This window comes from Mustela nivalis (genome assembly GCF_964662115.1).
Source record: "Mustela nivalis genome assembly, chromosome: 6".
Taxonomy (NCBI): Eukaryota; Metazoa; Chordata; class Mammalia; order Carnivora; family Mustelidae; genus Mustela; species Mustela nivalis.
Genome location: NC_139025.1, coordinates 151,531,725 through 151,549,375, shown reverse-complemented (window position 1 = coordinate 151,549,375; position 17,651 = coordinate 151,531,725). Strand labels below are relative to the sequence as shown.

The 17,651-nt window shown below is 39.4% G+C and overlaps 1 protein-coding gene across 2 annotated transcripts in view; it reads left to right on the top strand.

Annotated features, from left to right (window-relative positions):
- The window catches only part of SEC11A (SEC11 homolog A, signal peptidase complex subunit), a 41,605-nt gene that overhangs the window by 16,924 nt on the left and 7,030 nt on the right, over nucleotides 1-17,651 (top strand). For both annotated transcript variants that reach the window (XM_082736193.1, XM_082736194.1), the window contains exons 2-4: nucleotides 5,158-5,267; nucleotides 11,004-11,153; nucleotides 17,217-17,336. In XM_082736193.1, the coding sequence (XP_082592319.1) occupies nucleotides 5,158-5,267; nucleotides 11,004-11,153; nucleotides 17,217-17,336 (380 nt within the window). The remainder of the gene's footprint in view (nucleotides 1-5,157; nucleotides 5,268-11,003; nucleotides 11,154-17,216; nucleotides 17,337-17,651) is intronic.

The following is a 17,651-nucleotide window of genomic DNA, read 5'->3' as shown; positions in this document are numbered from 1 at the left end:
AGCCACCCAGGTGTCCCAAAAGATTGAACAGATTTTTTAAATGAAATCTGTCTTCTGTTAATGATATTATGCCTGTTTAGATTATTCAGGGTTTTTTTGTTTTACTATTATTATTTAAGATCATCACTGGGACTGTCAGTGACTTTATTGGTCCATACTAATGGCAGATACTCTGAATATGCTTCAGTTTTTCCAACACCATCAGTTTTACTTCTAGTTGCTGTGGAGGTATCTGCCTCTAATAACCCCAGCTTCTAATTGCTTCCTCTTTTGTGACTTAGGAAGCAGGAGAATTGTGGTTATGGATTGAGGAGTCTCTTCCTTTGAGGTCTTAAGAGTAGTAGAAAACTTAGGCCAGCCGTAATTCTGTAGCTCTGAGTCACATTTTTGCTTCCATGGTCACTTCTGTCTTTGCTGGATTGCTGGAAGTGTGACTTCTATGAAAATAACCTATGCATTGCACTTCAAATATCTCTTGCAAGAATAGGAACTATAATGGTGTATTTGATAACTATAGTAGATAAATGCACAGTACATGACTTCCAGATTATGGCTAATAAATTTGTCAGCTTTTATTTTGCTGTATTTTCTGTCCAACATTTTTTAAAACTCTTGTTACTTATTTCTTACAGTGTTTTAAATTGTCACAGAACTTGCAGGGGAAGGTTCTGCTTTTTAAAACTACAAAAGTAAAATAGCACACACAAATCCCCATAACCATGCTTACCAAGAGCTATGATTTTTTTTTTTTTTAAGATTTTATTTATTTGAGAGAGAGAGAGAATCAGCAGGGGGAGGGGCAGAGGTGGAGGGAGAAGCAGGCTTCCCACTGAGCAGGGAGCCCAATGTGGGGCTCAGTCCCAGGACCCCAAGATCAACGATTAACCAGCTGAGCTACCCAACGCTCCTGCTTTGATTGATTTTAATAACATTCTTTTCTAGTTTCACCTTGAGCACTGAAGAGCAAATTGTTCCAGTCACTTCTTAGAGACAGTGACAGGGCTATTCACTTCTGTTTTTCTACATATGTCACAATGTCTTATTAATAGTTAGCATGATGTTGCCAAATGGTAAGAGGTTAGGTAGCCGCCACCTTATTTCTTCTAATACCAGAAAGAGCCCTTTTTGTAATCATGTATATTCATGAGCTTTCAGGTGTAGTGATAAAGAAAGGATTAGCTGGGGAGGCCATGTGTTTGTCTTCTGAGTAAAGACTGTTGGTAGGAAAAAAAAGGGGGGAAAGAAAGGAAGAATATGACATTTTTCAGACTTTTGCAGTATTGGTTTCAGCAAATAGTGTGCTTCTGTCTAGGCTTTGGCTCACAGACTGACTTAGCAGTGTGCAGGCAGGCCCATTTTTTTTTTTTTTAAAGATTTATTTATTTGACAGAGAGAAATCACAAGTAGACAGAGAGGCAGCCAGAGAGAGAGAGAGAGAGGGAAGCAAGCTCCCCGCTGAGCAGAGAGCCCGATGCAGGACTCGATCCCAGGACCCTGAGATCATGACCCGAGCTGAAGGCAGTGGCTCAATCCACTGAGCCACCCAGGCGCCCAGGCAGGCCCATTTTAAGGACCATACCGGATATACACAGCAAGGGACTTTGAACCTCTTTCTCACTAAGAAGAATGATGGTGGTGATTTTGGTGATTAGATACATTTCATAACAATGACTCTGTAGTGAAAGGTAGTATTAGAGAAAGCTAATTATGGGGAGAATAGTGACCTCCTGGCAGGGACCTGGGAAGTTGTAAATTTTGTCTTTCGTTTTTCTTTTAAAGAATAATTATTAGGTATCCCATACCTGTTCTGAGAATGTTACCTCGGTTCCCTTCTGAAAATGGAAAGATTTTCATCAATGAAACAGACCTGAATGATAGACATGTGGCTATTTTTAGATTTTATTTATTTCAGTGTGAATTTTTAACGTTTTACTGCAGAAATATTATCATGGTTGATGATGGGATATTGCCGTAGACCCTGCCAGGGATGTTATGTAAATAGGTGGTACATGTAAGGGTTACCTTTTCAGAATCTGGCCGGTTTTGAAATAAGAAACCTGTCTGACCCCCAGGTAAGGAATCATGGAGCTATATTTTATATTTGGTAGTAATGTGGAATCTCACAGCCCTTCCCCCCAGAGACTCGGGTGGGGTGCAGATTTTGCTGTTCTAACCAATACTGTAGGTGATTTTTTCAGGATCAAAAGCTTGGAAAGTAGGACCTTTAGCTGGATTCCTGTCTGTGTATCCACTGGTTAGCCAGAATTACTTCTTAGAAATTAGCTTTCTTGCTTCTAACCTCTCCCTCCACTTCCTCAATTCTGTTTTCTGAGTGAGAGGACCATTTTTTTTTTTTTTTTAATCTTTTAAAAAAAGCTACCATCTTGAAGAGGTAGAATTTAGGAGACGTGCGTTCTGATAGTTGCTGCTTTGCCTGCCAATAGCTGTGCAGCTATGAGCATACCACTTAGCCTCTCTGTGCCTCAGTTTCCTTCCCTGTGAATGGGAAGAAATGTCCCCAGTTGGGAATGTCAAACTAGGTATCAGATTATACCTGTATGCTCCTATTACTCCATTACTCAAAGAATAGGAAATATTTGTATCTGTTAGAAAGTGTTCATATTTTCATCTAGGGCAACCAAAATAGGAGTAAAATTAGTTTTTAGGAGCATAAGGGTAAATAGCACAAGAAATAGTTAAAAGAAACAAAAATGATTGTTGGGGTGGCCTCCCATGACCAGGATAATGGCTGTTTTTTTTTTTTTTTTTAAGATTTTATGTATTTATTTGACAGACAGAGATCACAAGTAGGCAGAGAGGCAGGCAGAGAGAGAGGAGGAAGCAGGCTCCCCGCTGAGCAGAGAGCCCGATGCGGGGCTCGATCCCAGGACCCCGGGACCATGACCCGAGCCAAAGGCAGAGGCTTTAACCCACTGAGCCACCCAGGTGCCCCAAATGGCTGGTTTTTAAATTATATTTTGATAGAAATAAAAATTGTAAATATAGATAACAAAATACAGATAAACAAAATAACACCAAATGGGCTAGTATTGAGCCCCACTCAAAGATTTATGTTCTTCCAGTTTTTTATACCTTTGTTTCTTTCTTTTTTTTAAAGATTTCATTTATTTATTTGACAGAGAGAGGAGAGAGAGCGCGGACAAGCAGGGGGTGGGGGCAGAGGGAGAAGCCGGCTCCATGCTGAGCAAGCAGCCCAATTCAGGGCTGGATCCCAGTACCCCAGGATCATGCCCCGGGCCGAAGGCAGCCGTTTAACGACTGAGCTACCCAGGCACCCCTATACCTTTGTTTCAAGAAAAATCTAAAGACCTAACCTCCCTCCCCTGCCAGAAGGGGCTGTTATGTGAGGCGGTGGATGTGTTCCCCCTCCATGGGGGAACCCTTTAACAGGGTATACATATATCGGATCATCATGTCTATCCTTTTTTTTTTTTTTTTAAAGATCCACTTATGCAGGGTGGGGAGGGAGGGGCAAAGGGAGAAGAAGAATCCCAAGCAGGCTCCATGCCCAGCACGGAGCCTAGTGTAGGGCTCAAAACCAGGACCCTGAGATCATGACCTTAGCTGAAATCAGAAGTCAAACATTTAATCAGCTGAGCCACCCAGACGCCCCCTTATGTTATACACTTGAAATATCCTACACTTTGGAGGCACCTGGCTGGCTTAGTTGGTAGAGCATGCAACTCTTGATCTCAGGGTTTTGAGTTCAAGCCCCACATGCGGCATGTATCCTACTTCAAAAAAAAAAACAAAAAAACAAAAACCTTGCATTTGTATTTGTCAATTATATTTCAATAAGGCTGAAAAAACTTGAAAGAATAGTACACAAACACCTGTAAGTTGTGCCACATAGATTCAGCAGTTGTTAGCATTTTGCCGTATTTGCTCCATGTGTACTTATGTGTGCATACAATTTTTTTTCTGAATTGTTTCAAATGGGTTGCAGATACGACAGTTTACCCCCAACTACTCCTGTTGGGTAATTACTGCTAGCATGCAGTATCCTACATAACCATAATACTGGTATCATACCTAAGAAAATTAACACTAATTTCCTACTGTCATTTCATGTTTGAGTTTCCCCAACTGACCCCAAAACATCTTTTTTTTTTTTTTTTTTTTTTTTTAAAGTAATCCCTGCTATGGCCAGTATGGGGCTTGAGCTGGCGACCCCGAGATCAGTAGTCACTTGCTCTACCAACTAAGCCAGCCAGGCAAAATGTCTTCAATAGTTGGGATTTTTTTTCTTATATGCATTTTGTTCTTTTGAACCAAGATCCAGAGTTTATGCCTTACATTTGGTTATGTCTCTGTAGTCCTTTTTGATCTAAAACAGTCTCCTACCTTTATTTTCATGACATTGAATTTTTGAAAACTAGAATAGTTGTCTTATAGAATGTCCACATGCACATATATTTTTTAAAATAACAAAAAATGAGTCAATCATCCTCTTACTCGGCCTTAGTCCAACATGGTAAGCTCCCATTATTTCTCTCACCTGAAATGCCTTTCTGGTGTCATACCTGCTTTTTGAGGTAGAATCTTAAAATTTGTCGAGTAGTAGAAATTTAGTAAGACAGAAAAGCCTGGCTTTCGAGTCTTAATTATGTAACTGACCCGCTGTATGACTTTGGTGAAGCCATTTTGTCTGTCTGACCCTAAGCTTCCTCAACTGTAAGATGAGGAGGGGAGTTAAATGCCATGGAATAGCCCATTGTTGTCAAGGGATAAACACTGTAGAAAAGTAAGTCCTACAGGAGTTGAGAAACAGTGGTAGGTATCACAGATGTGATTGAACTTAAGGTGAATTGTGGTGAAACCTAAATGAAAACATCTGTGAAGAGTTTTGAACACAAGTTATTATGTAATGGTAGCACATTGAGCGACCAAATGGGAGAAAGGTTATTGGGTGATAAGGGTTATTGGCTGTGCTGGATGCTGACGGTGTAGTTTAAAGAATTTAATTTTTAATTTAAATTATTAATGTAATTTTAAAGAATGTCGTAGAACTTCAGCTGCCGTAATAGTACTACCTGAAACATTTTCTTTGTTAAACTTTTAAATCGATACTACTCTCAGTTGCTTCCTTGAGTGGGGATAATTATGGATCTCCTTTCTTCTCTTTTGTTCTTACAGCTGTATTATCAAGTCCTAAATTTTGGAATGATTGTCTCGTCGGCACTAATGATCTGGAAGGGGCTAATGGTCATAACTGGAAGTGAAAGTCCAATTGTAGTGGTGCTCAGGTAACAATTAATTTTTCTTTTCAAGGCATAGAATTGCATGGCATTACTTGAGGAAAAAAATGAGAAATTGGATAACTATTGTATTTTTGGGGAAACCATGCTTTCGGGCCTGAGAGAAAATCAGTTACCATTTTTCAACTGTGGGAAATGCGCAGCCTTGTTAGTCACTTAGGATTCAGAGCCCCAACAGGCTCATGACTTTTCTCCAAAACATTTACTATGTGTGTTTTATTTTTGGCACATCTTATAAGAAAGTGTTCCAATGTGCTGTATTTTCCTGAGATAATTCTGTCTTCTTATATTCCTCATTTTGATACATTGGGCTGGCTATTAGTTGTTAGTTTGCTAGATTAGGTATCATCTCGACAAATTAATTAAGAGTTTCTCTGCAGCATGTTCTCAGTGTCAGTACAGAAGCATCACTAATTATTTCCAGGCTTCCTGCTGACCTTTAAATATCACTTCTAAACAGACTTCTGGAATTTTGAAGACATTAGTGCTGCCTCTTAAAGTGACAGTACTGAATCTTTGCCCACCGTATTTCCTTCTCTACCCTTGAACTTACACTCTAGTGGTTTAAAAACCAGATTTAGTAACTAACTCCTTTTTGGAGAATTACCACTTGGTTGTATAATTGAATCATTATAGTTTCGTCTAATTTGGGGCTTACTTATACAAGCTATTTCAGATCTTTTCTGGAGATAGCTGTGTATAAATATAAAATAATCATTAACGTCATCTACAGCGTAGATAACAGTACATTGCCCTTAACAAGATCAGTTTGGTTCCTTCATTGTCATCTTGGGATTTGCACACATCGGCATCAAGTGCTTCCCCAGCAAGGCACTGGCTCTCCAGCGTCTTACTCTTACCTTACGCCTACTCTTACTCATACCTTTGTTCTGTGTTTATTAGTGAACACGTCCAGCTGTGACTTGACAGATCCAAAGGCATGTATGTATTTTACAAGCTGGGAAAGCATTTAATGTACTTCTCTGGGAGTACAGAGACGTGGCCCCAAGTTGCCAGACAGTTTTAAATTCAGTGGAGAGCTTCGGCTTCAAACACTGACAGGAGAAGCCACACTAATTGGCACTGTGGGGAAAAGGTGGAGAGACCGAGGGCCCAGGGGAGGCTTCTTTTAGGGATTCTTCTGGGATTATTTCAGATTGAGTTCCCTTCAGTGGAGATGCTTAAGAACAGTCTAATAACCTGTAAGCTGGAGATATTGGAGTGAGCAAGGGATTCGGCTGAGGACCTGTTCAACGCAGTGGTCCTGAAAACAGTTCACTTCTGCTGCGGCTGGAAATTGGGGCTTAAAAGTGGTGTTTGGACAAGTTATTTCGCAAGTAGGTTTATTTGTATACTAAGCTTTTCTGATTACCAATATGGAATAAAGAAAGGAAAATTAAAAGAGACCAGGTCCTAGTGGGAGGGAATCTGGTCAAGACTAGAAGAAGCAGTCATTAGAGAAAGGTAATGTGCATGACTGGGTGACCGAGTAAAACCAGGCAGCCTGGGTTTCATGTAACTTTGAGGAATATAATAATTACCTGGAGCTGAATATGCCTCAGAGGGTTCAGGTTAACTGAGAATCCACTTTTAGGACTTTTGTGAAGTTACTGGGGATAAAAACAACTTAAAAAATATATATATATATATTTTTTTTTTTTAAATTCCAATATTTAACACATAGTGTTATATTAGTTCCAGGTGAAGGCAAATACTTTCTTATTTATTTTTCTTTCTTTCTTTTTTTTTTTTTTAAAGATTTTATTTATTTATTTGACAGGCAGAGATCACAAGGAGGCAGAGAGACAGGCAGAGAGAGAAAGAGAGGGAAGCAGGCTCCCTGCTGAGCAGAGAACCCGATGTGGGACTCGATCCTAGGACCCTGAGATCATGACCTGAGCCGAAGGCAGAGGCTTAACCCACTGAGCCACCCAGGCGCCCGTCTTATTTATTTTTCTAACCGGAGTTTCAGTAAATGTTCAAAACTTTTTTTTCCCCTTTGTAGAGCTGAAGTCAGTTTAAAAATATTTAAGTGGTCTATGTATAGCTTCTTATAAAATATATAATTGATGTGTTCATTTTAAAATTTTAGTCAGGCAGTGGTAAAAAGTTTACTAATAACTTTTAAAGTTTAAAAAGTGTCCCCCAGTGTATTTCTTTAATGGTCCTCTCACCGCACACTGTTTTGTTTTTGTTTTTAAGATTTATTTTTTTCTTACATTTTTTTAAGATTTTATTTATTTATTTGACAGAGAAGGAGATCACAAGTAGGCAGAGAGGCAGAGAGAGAGGGGGAAGCAGGCTCCCTGCTGAGCAGAGAGGCCGATGTGGGGCTCGATCCCAGGACCCTGAGATCATGACCTGAGCTGAAGGCAGATGCTTAACCCACTGAGCCACCCAGGCGCCCCGTTTTTAAGATTGATTTATTGGGGTGCCTGGGTGGCACAGTTGGTTAAGTTGAGTGATTGCCTTTAGCTGAGAACCCAATGAGGGGCTCGATCCCAGGACCCTGAAATCATGACCTGAGCTGAAGGCAGATGCTTAACCCACTGATACAGATATAGGCACTCCCGTATCTGAATTTTTTAATCTTTTCATGTCTCATTCAGCTTTCTTCCCTGAAATCTAGACTCTTGTTTTCTCCCTACACTGGACATCATCTGAATATTGATGGGGCACTTGAAACTCCATGTTATGGGACTGCCTGGGTGGCTCAGTCATTAAGAGTCTCATGCTCTACCGACTGAGCTAGCCGGGCACCTGGCTCAGTCATTAAACATCTGCTTCAGTTAGGTCATGATCTCAGGGTCCTGGGATCGAGCCCCGCATCGAGCTCCTTGCTCGGCACGAAACCTGCTTCTCCCTCCCTCACTCCCCCTGCTTGTGTTCCCTTTCTCACTGTGACTCTCTCTGTCAAATAAAATAAAATAAAATAAAACAAAACTCCATAAAATAAAAGTAAACTTCATCTCCTTTTCCCACACACCTGTTCTCCTTCCTCCTGATTCTGTGACTGTCACCACCATCTGCTCCATCACCATTGTTAAAAATCCAGGAGTCATCTTTGATCACCCCTTCCTGTCCTATCCGATTGGCCATCAGATTTGTTATTTTCGTTGTCTCTTCTACTTTATAGTTGTCTTCTCTACTGTTCTATTTCAGGCCCTCATTTCCTGCCTGGGTTGTTGTAGTGACCTTTAAAAATATGCTTTTATAATCTGAAAAAGTTAATACATTTTCATTATATGAAATGTTGAAAACATAGAAAAAAATCTAAAGGAAATGAAGTTTCCCCTAGTTCTGGGATATAATCACTACTAACATTTTAGTCTCTTTTCTCATGTCTATTACTTCTTACATGATTGGAGTAATTCTGTATGTGCGTCCTTTTCTTTATGTGTCTCCTTACGATTCTCCTGTGTCCATATTTTTTTTATATTTTTTTAAAGATTTTATTTATTTATTTGACAGAGAGAGATCACAAGTAGACAGAGAGGCAGGCAGAGAGAGAGAGAGGGAAGCAGACTCCCCGCTGAGCAGAGAGCCCGACGCGGGACTCGATCCCAGGACCCTGAGATCATGACCTGAGCCAAAGGCAGCGGCTTAACCCACTGAGCCACCCAGGTGCCCTGTGTCCATATTTTTAATAACACAATTAATGATTGCCAAGAATTCAATTATAAGTAGTAGCCTGGACAGCTGATCTCCCAGTCTACCTTCTGATCTTTTCTGGTTTACTCATTAATTTGATAGTTAATTTGATGTCCTCTACAAACTCTATCCCTTCTGAAGTGATGAATCTTAAATGTAAGTGTGATTATGAAATTCCCTGCTGAAAACTCTAGAGGGGCTTAAGAGTCAGGTTAGCACAGTGAGAGTGAATTCTGTTCAGATCTTACCTTTAACATTTTTTTTTTTAATTTAAAACCTTACAGCTTTCTAAGTCTCAATCTCCTTGTCCATAAAGTTGGAATAATGAGAGTATCTACATCATAGAGTTCTGAAGATGGTTTAAAAAAAAAACAACTTAGGGCGCCTGGGTGGCTCAGTGGGTTAAGCCGCTGCCTTCGGCTCAGGTCGTGATCTCAGAGTCCTGGGATCGAGTCCCGCATTGGGCTCTCTGCTCAGCAGAGAGCCTGCTTCCCTCTCTCTCTCTGCCTGCCTCTCCATCTACTTGTGATTTCTCTCTGTCAAATAAATAAATAAAATCTTTAAAAAAAAAAAAAAACTTAAAAAAAAAAAAATAAAAAAATAAAAAAAAATAAAAAAAAAACAACTTAGGATGGCACTTTGTACACAGTAAGTGCTCAGTAAAAATGAGCCATTAAACCATAGCAGCTCAGCTTGTATCTGTTTTATTGGTATAATTTTCAAGCAAGGTTTTATTTAAACAAAGGATGTCACTGATTTTAAAAATCAATCAAAGGAAAAACTTGAAAACCACAGGTCTAAAATACTATCTCTAATATTTTCACCAAACACATGTCCTGTTTTCAGAACAATTTCTGAAAAAGGGAACTCATTGTACCCTGAAGAATGTTAACAAAAGTTTTAAGAATAAACGTACTGAAAATCCACGTCCCCAGTGGTTCCCTATAGACTGCTATATATCGGAGTCACCTGGGGTCTACAAAATACTGATGTTTGCCTTCCATCTCCAGGCATTCTGATTTAAATGGCTGGAGCTATGACCTAGATGTCGGGATTTTTATTTTTATTTATTTATTTTTTTAAGTTCCCTAGGTGATTCTAGTAAGTTTGGGAATGACTGCCATATTCTCTTATGTTGAGGTACCAGAGTCTTACATGGAAATGTTTGGACTTCTTCGTTATTCCTATATTGGATTTAAACCCTTATCTATTTTTCTCTTAGTAAATCTGTTACTGAAAACTAGAGTTTGAGTTTCAGAAAATAATACTGTTGGGCTACTTCTTCTTAGCAAGAAAAGGTTCATTAATTAGTGCAAATATCTTGGGCTCTTTGAAGAACTTGGTATAGGGTAGAACAGGGGAGAGGTGAGAAAACACTCTAGAAGTTTGTCCTCGTTACCATGGAATTGAAGCCTTTCCTCCTTTCTGAAATTCTAAAACAAAAATCTCCACATTTTTTCTGATTTTCTTTCTTGTGTTTCTTTTTAAAATAAGTAAATTATTAACAGAAGTTTTATCTCTGTAGCTGATTATTCTTTGACTTGATGAACTGTTTTTCCTTCTTCAAATCAAAACTGTAAGGTCATCTTGGTCTGTATCTTTATAAATGGCAGAAGACGATCCAGCTCTCATTTGAATATTTGAATGTGTTCAGTGTTTTCAGATGAGGTGAGAATAAGGGCAGTGATTATAAAGTTCATTCTTTTATATTCTACTTGTCACTTGAAATTCTAAAAGGTTAAGGAATTAGTAACACTGCCCTTTTCAAGATTTAAGCTCCTTTGAATAGTAATGCTTGAAACGGATCTAGTCAGTAAAGGCTAATAACTAAAGAAACTTTTGTATAACTCATTAGTCTGTGGAAACCATGCTTTGGGAACAACACACATCAATGCAGATATATTTGTTAAAGTATTGAGTATACTCCAAGGGTGATACTTATAATTGTTTTGTTGAGTATCTGATTTTGGCAGGCGAGAATTCTACCACTGAACCACCAATGCCCCGAGTATCTGATTTTGAAAGTAAATTTAATCTCACACTTTTTCTTGTCTATTCTTCTCTCCCTCGTAGTGGCAGCATGGAGCCAGCATTTCATAGAGGAGATCTTCTCTTTTTAACAAATCGAGTTGAAGATCCCATCCGAGTGGGAGAAATTGTGGTTTTTAGGATAGAAGGACGAGAGATTCCTATAGTTCACCGAGTCTTGAAGATTCATGAAAAGTATGTGCAAACTGTATCTTCTCTGTTTTAAGATCTTTATATGTTTTAGTGTTTGCAGTGTTTAATTTTCATAACCTGAAGATTAAGAAGAGTGGGGAAAGCATAGATCCTTCTTCAAATCCATTTTTATGAATAACTGAAGGTTTGGTGAACATTTGGAAAACTAAATAGTTATTCATTAATTCATTTATTTCTCTGAAGCTTTTTCTGGAAGTTTTTTTGGTTTCCTTTTACTTCCCAACAAGATCTATAGCCCAGTGTATCACCCCCCAAAAAAAACTACATGAAGGTTGATTCTAAAGAGAATCTTCTAATGTAATTGATGAGGTAACCCTACGTAATCCTTAAAAAAAAAAAAACCAAAAAGCTATATGGCAATCTGACAGACATATCCAGTAAGAATAAATTTACCAACTTTTTCAAATTCCAAAGAAAAATTCTTTTTCTTTTAAAATTTTTTAAAATTCTTTAAAAATTTTTAAAAGAAAAAGAATTTTAAAAGAAAAAGAAAAAGAAAAATTCTTTTTTCTTTTAAAATTTTTTAAAATTCTTTAAAAGAAAAAGAATTTTTCTTTTGAATTTGAAAAAGTTGGTAAATTTATTCTTACTGGATATGTCTGTCAGATTGCCATATAGCTTTTTTTTTTTTTTTTTTTTTTAAGGATTACGTAGGGTTACCTCATCAATTACATTAGAAGATTCTCTTTAGAATCAACCTTCATGTAGTTTTTTTTGGGGGGTGATACACAGGGCTTTTTTTTTTTTTTTAAGATTTTATTTATTTATTTGACAGAGAGATCACAGTAGGCAGGGAGAGAGAGAAGAGGAAGCAGGCTCCCTGCTGAGCAGAGAGCCCGATGCAGGGCTCGATCCCAGGATCCTGGGATCATGACCTGAGCCGAAAGCAGAGGCTTGAACTCACTGAGCCACCCAAGCGCCCCTTTTTCTTTTAAAATTTTATGTATGTAATCTCTACACCGAACATGGGACTCAAACTCACAACCTCAAGATTGAGAGTTGTGCACTCCACTGACTGAGTGTGGGGAATTTCTAAATTCCAAAGAAAATTTCTAAAATCTGGGGCACCTGGGTGGCTCAGTTAAGCATCTGCCTGGTCATGATCCCAGGGTACTGAGATCGAGCCCCGAGTCAAGCTCTGTGCTCAGCGGGCAGCCTGCTTCTCTCTCTTCCCCTCTCCTGTTCCCCTGCATGTATTCTCTCTCTCTGACAAATAAATGAATAAAATCTTAAAAAAAGAAAGTAAGAAAATGTTTAAAATCTAAGTTATACTTTTGAACATAAACCCTTGCATTTTAGAGTTGGAAGGGATGTATGTGGAACCTTTAGAATCACCTGGAGGTGGAGGTGGGGCATAACAATGAGCACAAAATCTCCCCTCTCTGGGTCTTTTTTCCTTATCTGCAATATTAAGAGTTTTAGGAAGATGAATTATAACATTTGTGAGTTTGGAGCCTATGCTTTCCTGTCCAGCTCCATATTCCTCACCCCCTCCCTTAACAATTCTGTAGTGTTTCTAGTTAAAGAAAACGTTCAGGAGGGAAGGAAAGAGAAATGAAGGAAAAGGTAAGTATCCTGGAGGACACCTGGAGGGGAAGGGAAACAGTGAGGCAGTGATTTCCCTTCTGGAGAATGAATAAACAGTATCTTATTCTTACCCACCCTCTAAAGTCATTTATTTTCTCCACTTAGAGAAGAGGGAACTGTCAACTGTTGCTTTTTTTTTTTTTTTTTTTAAAGATTTTATTTATTTATTTGAGAGAGAGCAAGCACAAGCAGAGAGAGTGGCCGTCAGAGGGAGAAGCAGGCTTCCCGAAGAGCAGGGAGTTCTACTGATCTAGGGTTTTTGGTGATTTCATTTCAGACTCTTGAGATGCCTTCAACTTGAAGGTCTGCTTAGATAACAGATGCAGTTAATATTCTGAAGCTTCCAATTTCCGTTTTTCTTTTGGGGGCACTAAATTTCCTGATTGTGAATATCATTTGATTTAGTAGTCTTAACAGTGTTCTTAAATATGAGACTAAGTAATGACCAGAATGGAGGAAGTGCTTTAGTAAATGTGCCCTGAACATTTTCAGGCTGATTTTTGCACCGTTACACATTTCTTTCATCTGAACATTGTCTTAAGAAATAAAATCCTGGGGGCGCCTGGGTGGCTTAGTGGGTTAAAGCCGCTGCCTTTGGCTCAGGTCATGATCCCAGGGTCCTGGGATCAAGCCCCGCATCGGGCTCTCTGCTCAGCAGGGAGCCTGCTTCTTCCTCTCTCTCTGCCTGCCTCTCTGCCTACTTGTGATCTCTGCCTGTCAAATAAATAAATAAAATCTTTAAAAAAAAATAAATAAATAAAAATAAAATAAAATCCTGGGGGCGCCTGGGTTGCTCAGTGGGTTAAGCCACTGCCTTCAGCTCAGGTCATGATCTCAGGGTCCTGGGATCCAGTCCCGCATCGGGCTCTCTGCTCGGCGGGGAGCCTGCTTCCCTCTCTCTCTCTGGCTGCCTCTCTGTCTACTTGTGATCTCTCTCTGTGTCAAATAAATAAATAAAATCTTAAAAAAAAAATAAAATCCTGAATTCCGAGAAGAAAGATGAATCATTCAGCTGACCTCTCTCTTTGGTATCATTCCTCCTTTCCTTCTCCACCTGCTTCTTATGTCCAATGCCTTTGTAAATTTGTAAATATCAGAAAAAGCTCATTTTTTCATATATTGACTCTCCATCTTATAATAGTCTTATTATACAGCTAATAATAAGATGCTATATAAAATTGGTAGGGCACCTGGGTGGTTCAGTGGGTTAAGCCTCTGCCTTCGGCTCAGGTCATGATCCCAGGGTCCTGGGATCAAGCCTGCTTCCCCTCTCTCTCTGCCTGTCTCTCTGCCTTCTTGTGATCTCTCTCACTTTGTAAAATAAATAAAATCTTAAAAAAATAAAATAAAATGGGTAAATATAGCAACCAGAAATCACATACAACCATAACACCCAGAAAAAATGTTAAATTTGGGGTAATTCACTCTTTGTTTTATAAATATACATTTCCCCCCTGTATAACACCAGCAGGCAAGGTTACACATGCTCCGGCAGATAGCGGAACATCTCTTCTTTGAGTCCTTCTTCCCCTACCTGCTTTCTTGTTTTCCATTTTCTCCCAACAGAAACGAGTCAGGAAAGAGCTAGGACGTAGCGAGGTTTGTGTTTTCATTTAAGAGACGGCATCACTTTGAAATATTCTCAGTTGACTTAATTCTCTGGGGTAGTTCTCACATTAGCCTGCTAGTCAAGTCCCTCTTAATGATGATGCTTTTCCCACATATAAATTCCTGCTTGATTTTATAGTCCTCTCTGAGGGGCACTTACTAAATTCCTATTATGGTTTAATGATGGTGAACACTGGCATGTGGTCAAATATTTGGCAGGAGAAAGTTTGCAATTGGGATGACTTAGTCCTCAGCTTTGCTCTTTCTGAGCAGGGAGAGAGAGTGTTTTGCCCCATTTAGCTTTCTGGGTCTTACTTTTTCTTACCTAGAAAGTGATTCATTCTTCCCTGCTAACATCACGGTATTATGATGGTTGAATTAAACTGCAAGCATGCAGAGCTCCTTGGAGATGGATGGTATTGAATATTTGGTCCCCGTGGTAGCCGGGGGAATGCCCCGCATGCGTGGGTCATCAGTCCATGTTGGGGCGTGAGCAGTGAAGTGCTGGGGTAGATTTGACAGCGGCTCTAACAGGAGCCAGTGCCGCCACTCCCTTTCGTAGACGGAGACCCTGTCTTTTCACCAGCTCTAGTGGTGTCTCCCGACACCGTCCCGGAGCGGGGAGCTTGAGTGTGTGTGTGTGTGCACACGTGTGTGTCTCTGCCTTGTTGGCAGATCAAGTCTTTGAGGAGAGCCCCAGCCTCCTGGAGCGTCCCTGTCCTTTCCTGGGGAGCTTCTCCACGTCCCCATTTCCTTTCGTGAAATCTGACATCCCTGTTCTGCTTCCGTGGGCTCGCTGTTGTTTTCCTGGCTCGGTGCACTCTTCCTTCCTGGGCTCCTGCCTTTTGCTCCTGCTGCTGCCCCGCTTGGCACCTGCCCTCTTCCACTCTCCTGAAGTCTTCAGCCTCTCTTTCCCTCACTGAGTTGTCAGCTAAGGATTATTTTTCTCTGTATATATTTGCATTTTTTTCTAACTAGAATCTCATTTTTAATGTGACTCTTTGCACTTAACTGTTTTTGGTGTTTGCAACACCTTCCAATTTAGTTTCATCTGCACATTTCATGTCTCGTGAGCCAGTCTGGCTTAGAATCTAAGTGGATGTTAGTCAGTAGGAGTCTGAGGCCAGTTTTCTTCTTTGTATAATACTTAACCCAAACGCACTTGAATTAGGTTTAAGATAGTCTTTATCAAACAGTAAAATGTACTCTGCTTTCAACTAAATTTTAAAATTACTAGAAACCTCCTGTTCTTTTTTTTTTTTTTTTTCTTAAGATTTTATTTATTTATTTGACAGAGATCACAAGTAGGCAGAGAGGCAGGCAGGCGGCAGGGGTTGCGGGGCAAGCAGGCTCTCTCAAATTCGGAGCTCGATCCCGGGACCATGAGATCATGACCTGAGCCGAAGGCAGAGGCTTAACCCACTGAGCCACCCAGGCGCCCCAACCTCCTGTTCTTTAGCAGAATTAAACTAATAATTTCCTGATCAAGTAAACTGCTTTTCTTAAAAACCCTGGCATGTAAAAGCAATGTATGGTTTTTGAAGAAAAAAATTAGAAGTAAAGAGAAAAGTTAGAAGCTAAAGAAAGCCATAGATGGCCACTGTTTATGCTTTGGTCTATCACTTTAGATCTTTTTCACTATCTTATTTTTTCTTTTATTTTTTAAAGATTTTGTTATTTGTCAGAGAGAGCTCACGCATAAGCAGGGGGAGCGGCAGGCAGAGGTAGAAGCAGGCCCCCACTGCGCAAGGATCCTGTTGTAGAACTTGATCCCAGGACCCCAGGATCATGACCTGAGCTGAAGGCAGACACTTAACTGACTGAGCCACGCAGGTGTCCCTCATTTTATTTTTTAAATATGTAGAATTTCTGGGGTGCCTGGCTGGCTTAGTCAGTGGAGTCTGCAACTTACAATCTCAGAGTCATGTTAAGTGCCATGTTGGCCTACTTAAAAATAAAATAAAATATAAATAAATAAATAGAATTTCTAATGTTCATAGAAGTACACAGAACTGTATAATGAACTCTCATGTACTCTCACCCAGTCCCAATAATTATGAATTTATGGCCAGTTCTGCCCCACTTCGACTACCACCTCTTCCCACTCTCCCTCCTGTATTATTTGGATCAGATCCTAGATACCATGTCATATGTAAATATTAGTAAATATCTATATAGCATAAGCAATGAGCTTTTAAAAAACATATAATTACAGTTAGCATGCTTACACCCCAAAAAAGAACAACCATACCTTTGTATCATTACGTTTCCAATCTTTGTTCAAATTCCCGATTGTGTCATACATAGCTTTTTTTTTTTTAACAGTTTGTTTGAATCTAGATTCACTTAAAGTCCTTGGTTGCAGTTGGTTGATAAGGCTTTATAATCTTTTTATTTAAGCTGTAAATTCTTCCAACTTTCTTTGTTCCTCACAACTTGTTGAAGAAACTAAGTTATTCTGTCATTTCCTTAGTATTGTGGATTATATCATGTGGGATAGTTTAATGTGTTCCTTTGCTCTTTTGTATTTACAGAAAATCGGTGGTTTGTATTTGTCTAAGTTTTTCTTCACTTAATAAATGTGTATTATCTTCTAGTGTAACTTAACTATTCTTCCGTGACATTGTGCTCAATGCTTACGTATTTCAACTCCTGAATGTTAGACTTTCAGCTTGTTTCTGGTTTTTCCCTCGTATAAACATAGGAACATCCTTTTAGCTAAGTAGATAATCATTTTGACATTCCGGATGATGATAAAATACACAGTGCCACAGCATTTTTGGTGCTGTGGAAATTTTGTGCTTGATGACTTGGCTTTCCCTTACTTTTATTTCCCCTTGCTCTTTTAAGGCAAAATGGACATATCAAGTTTTTGACCAAAGGAGATAATAATGCTGTTGATGATAGAGGCCTCTATAAACAAGGACAACACTGGTTAGAGAAGAAAGATGTCGTGGGGAGAGCAAGGGGGTAAGTATAGAGGGGAGCATTTACTGAGCTCTTCCATGGCACGGGAGATGTGGCCCCCAGTCATATTGTTGATCACACATAGTTAAATAAGATGTTTTGGTCCTGGTTCTACCAAATCACCTTGTGTCTTTTGAAAAAGGATGCTTCTTAAAATACATCTAAAACCGGGGGGATACTGCTCCAGAGGGGAGGAGATGGGGTACAGCAAAAGAGTAGAATATTAGTGATGAGATAATGGATTGGAGTGACAATTTTAAAAATTCGTTTATTTAATTCATTCAAGAAATGTTAGTGGGGAAAGAAAAAAGGAAATGT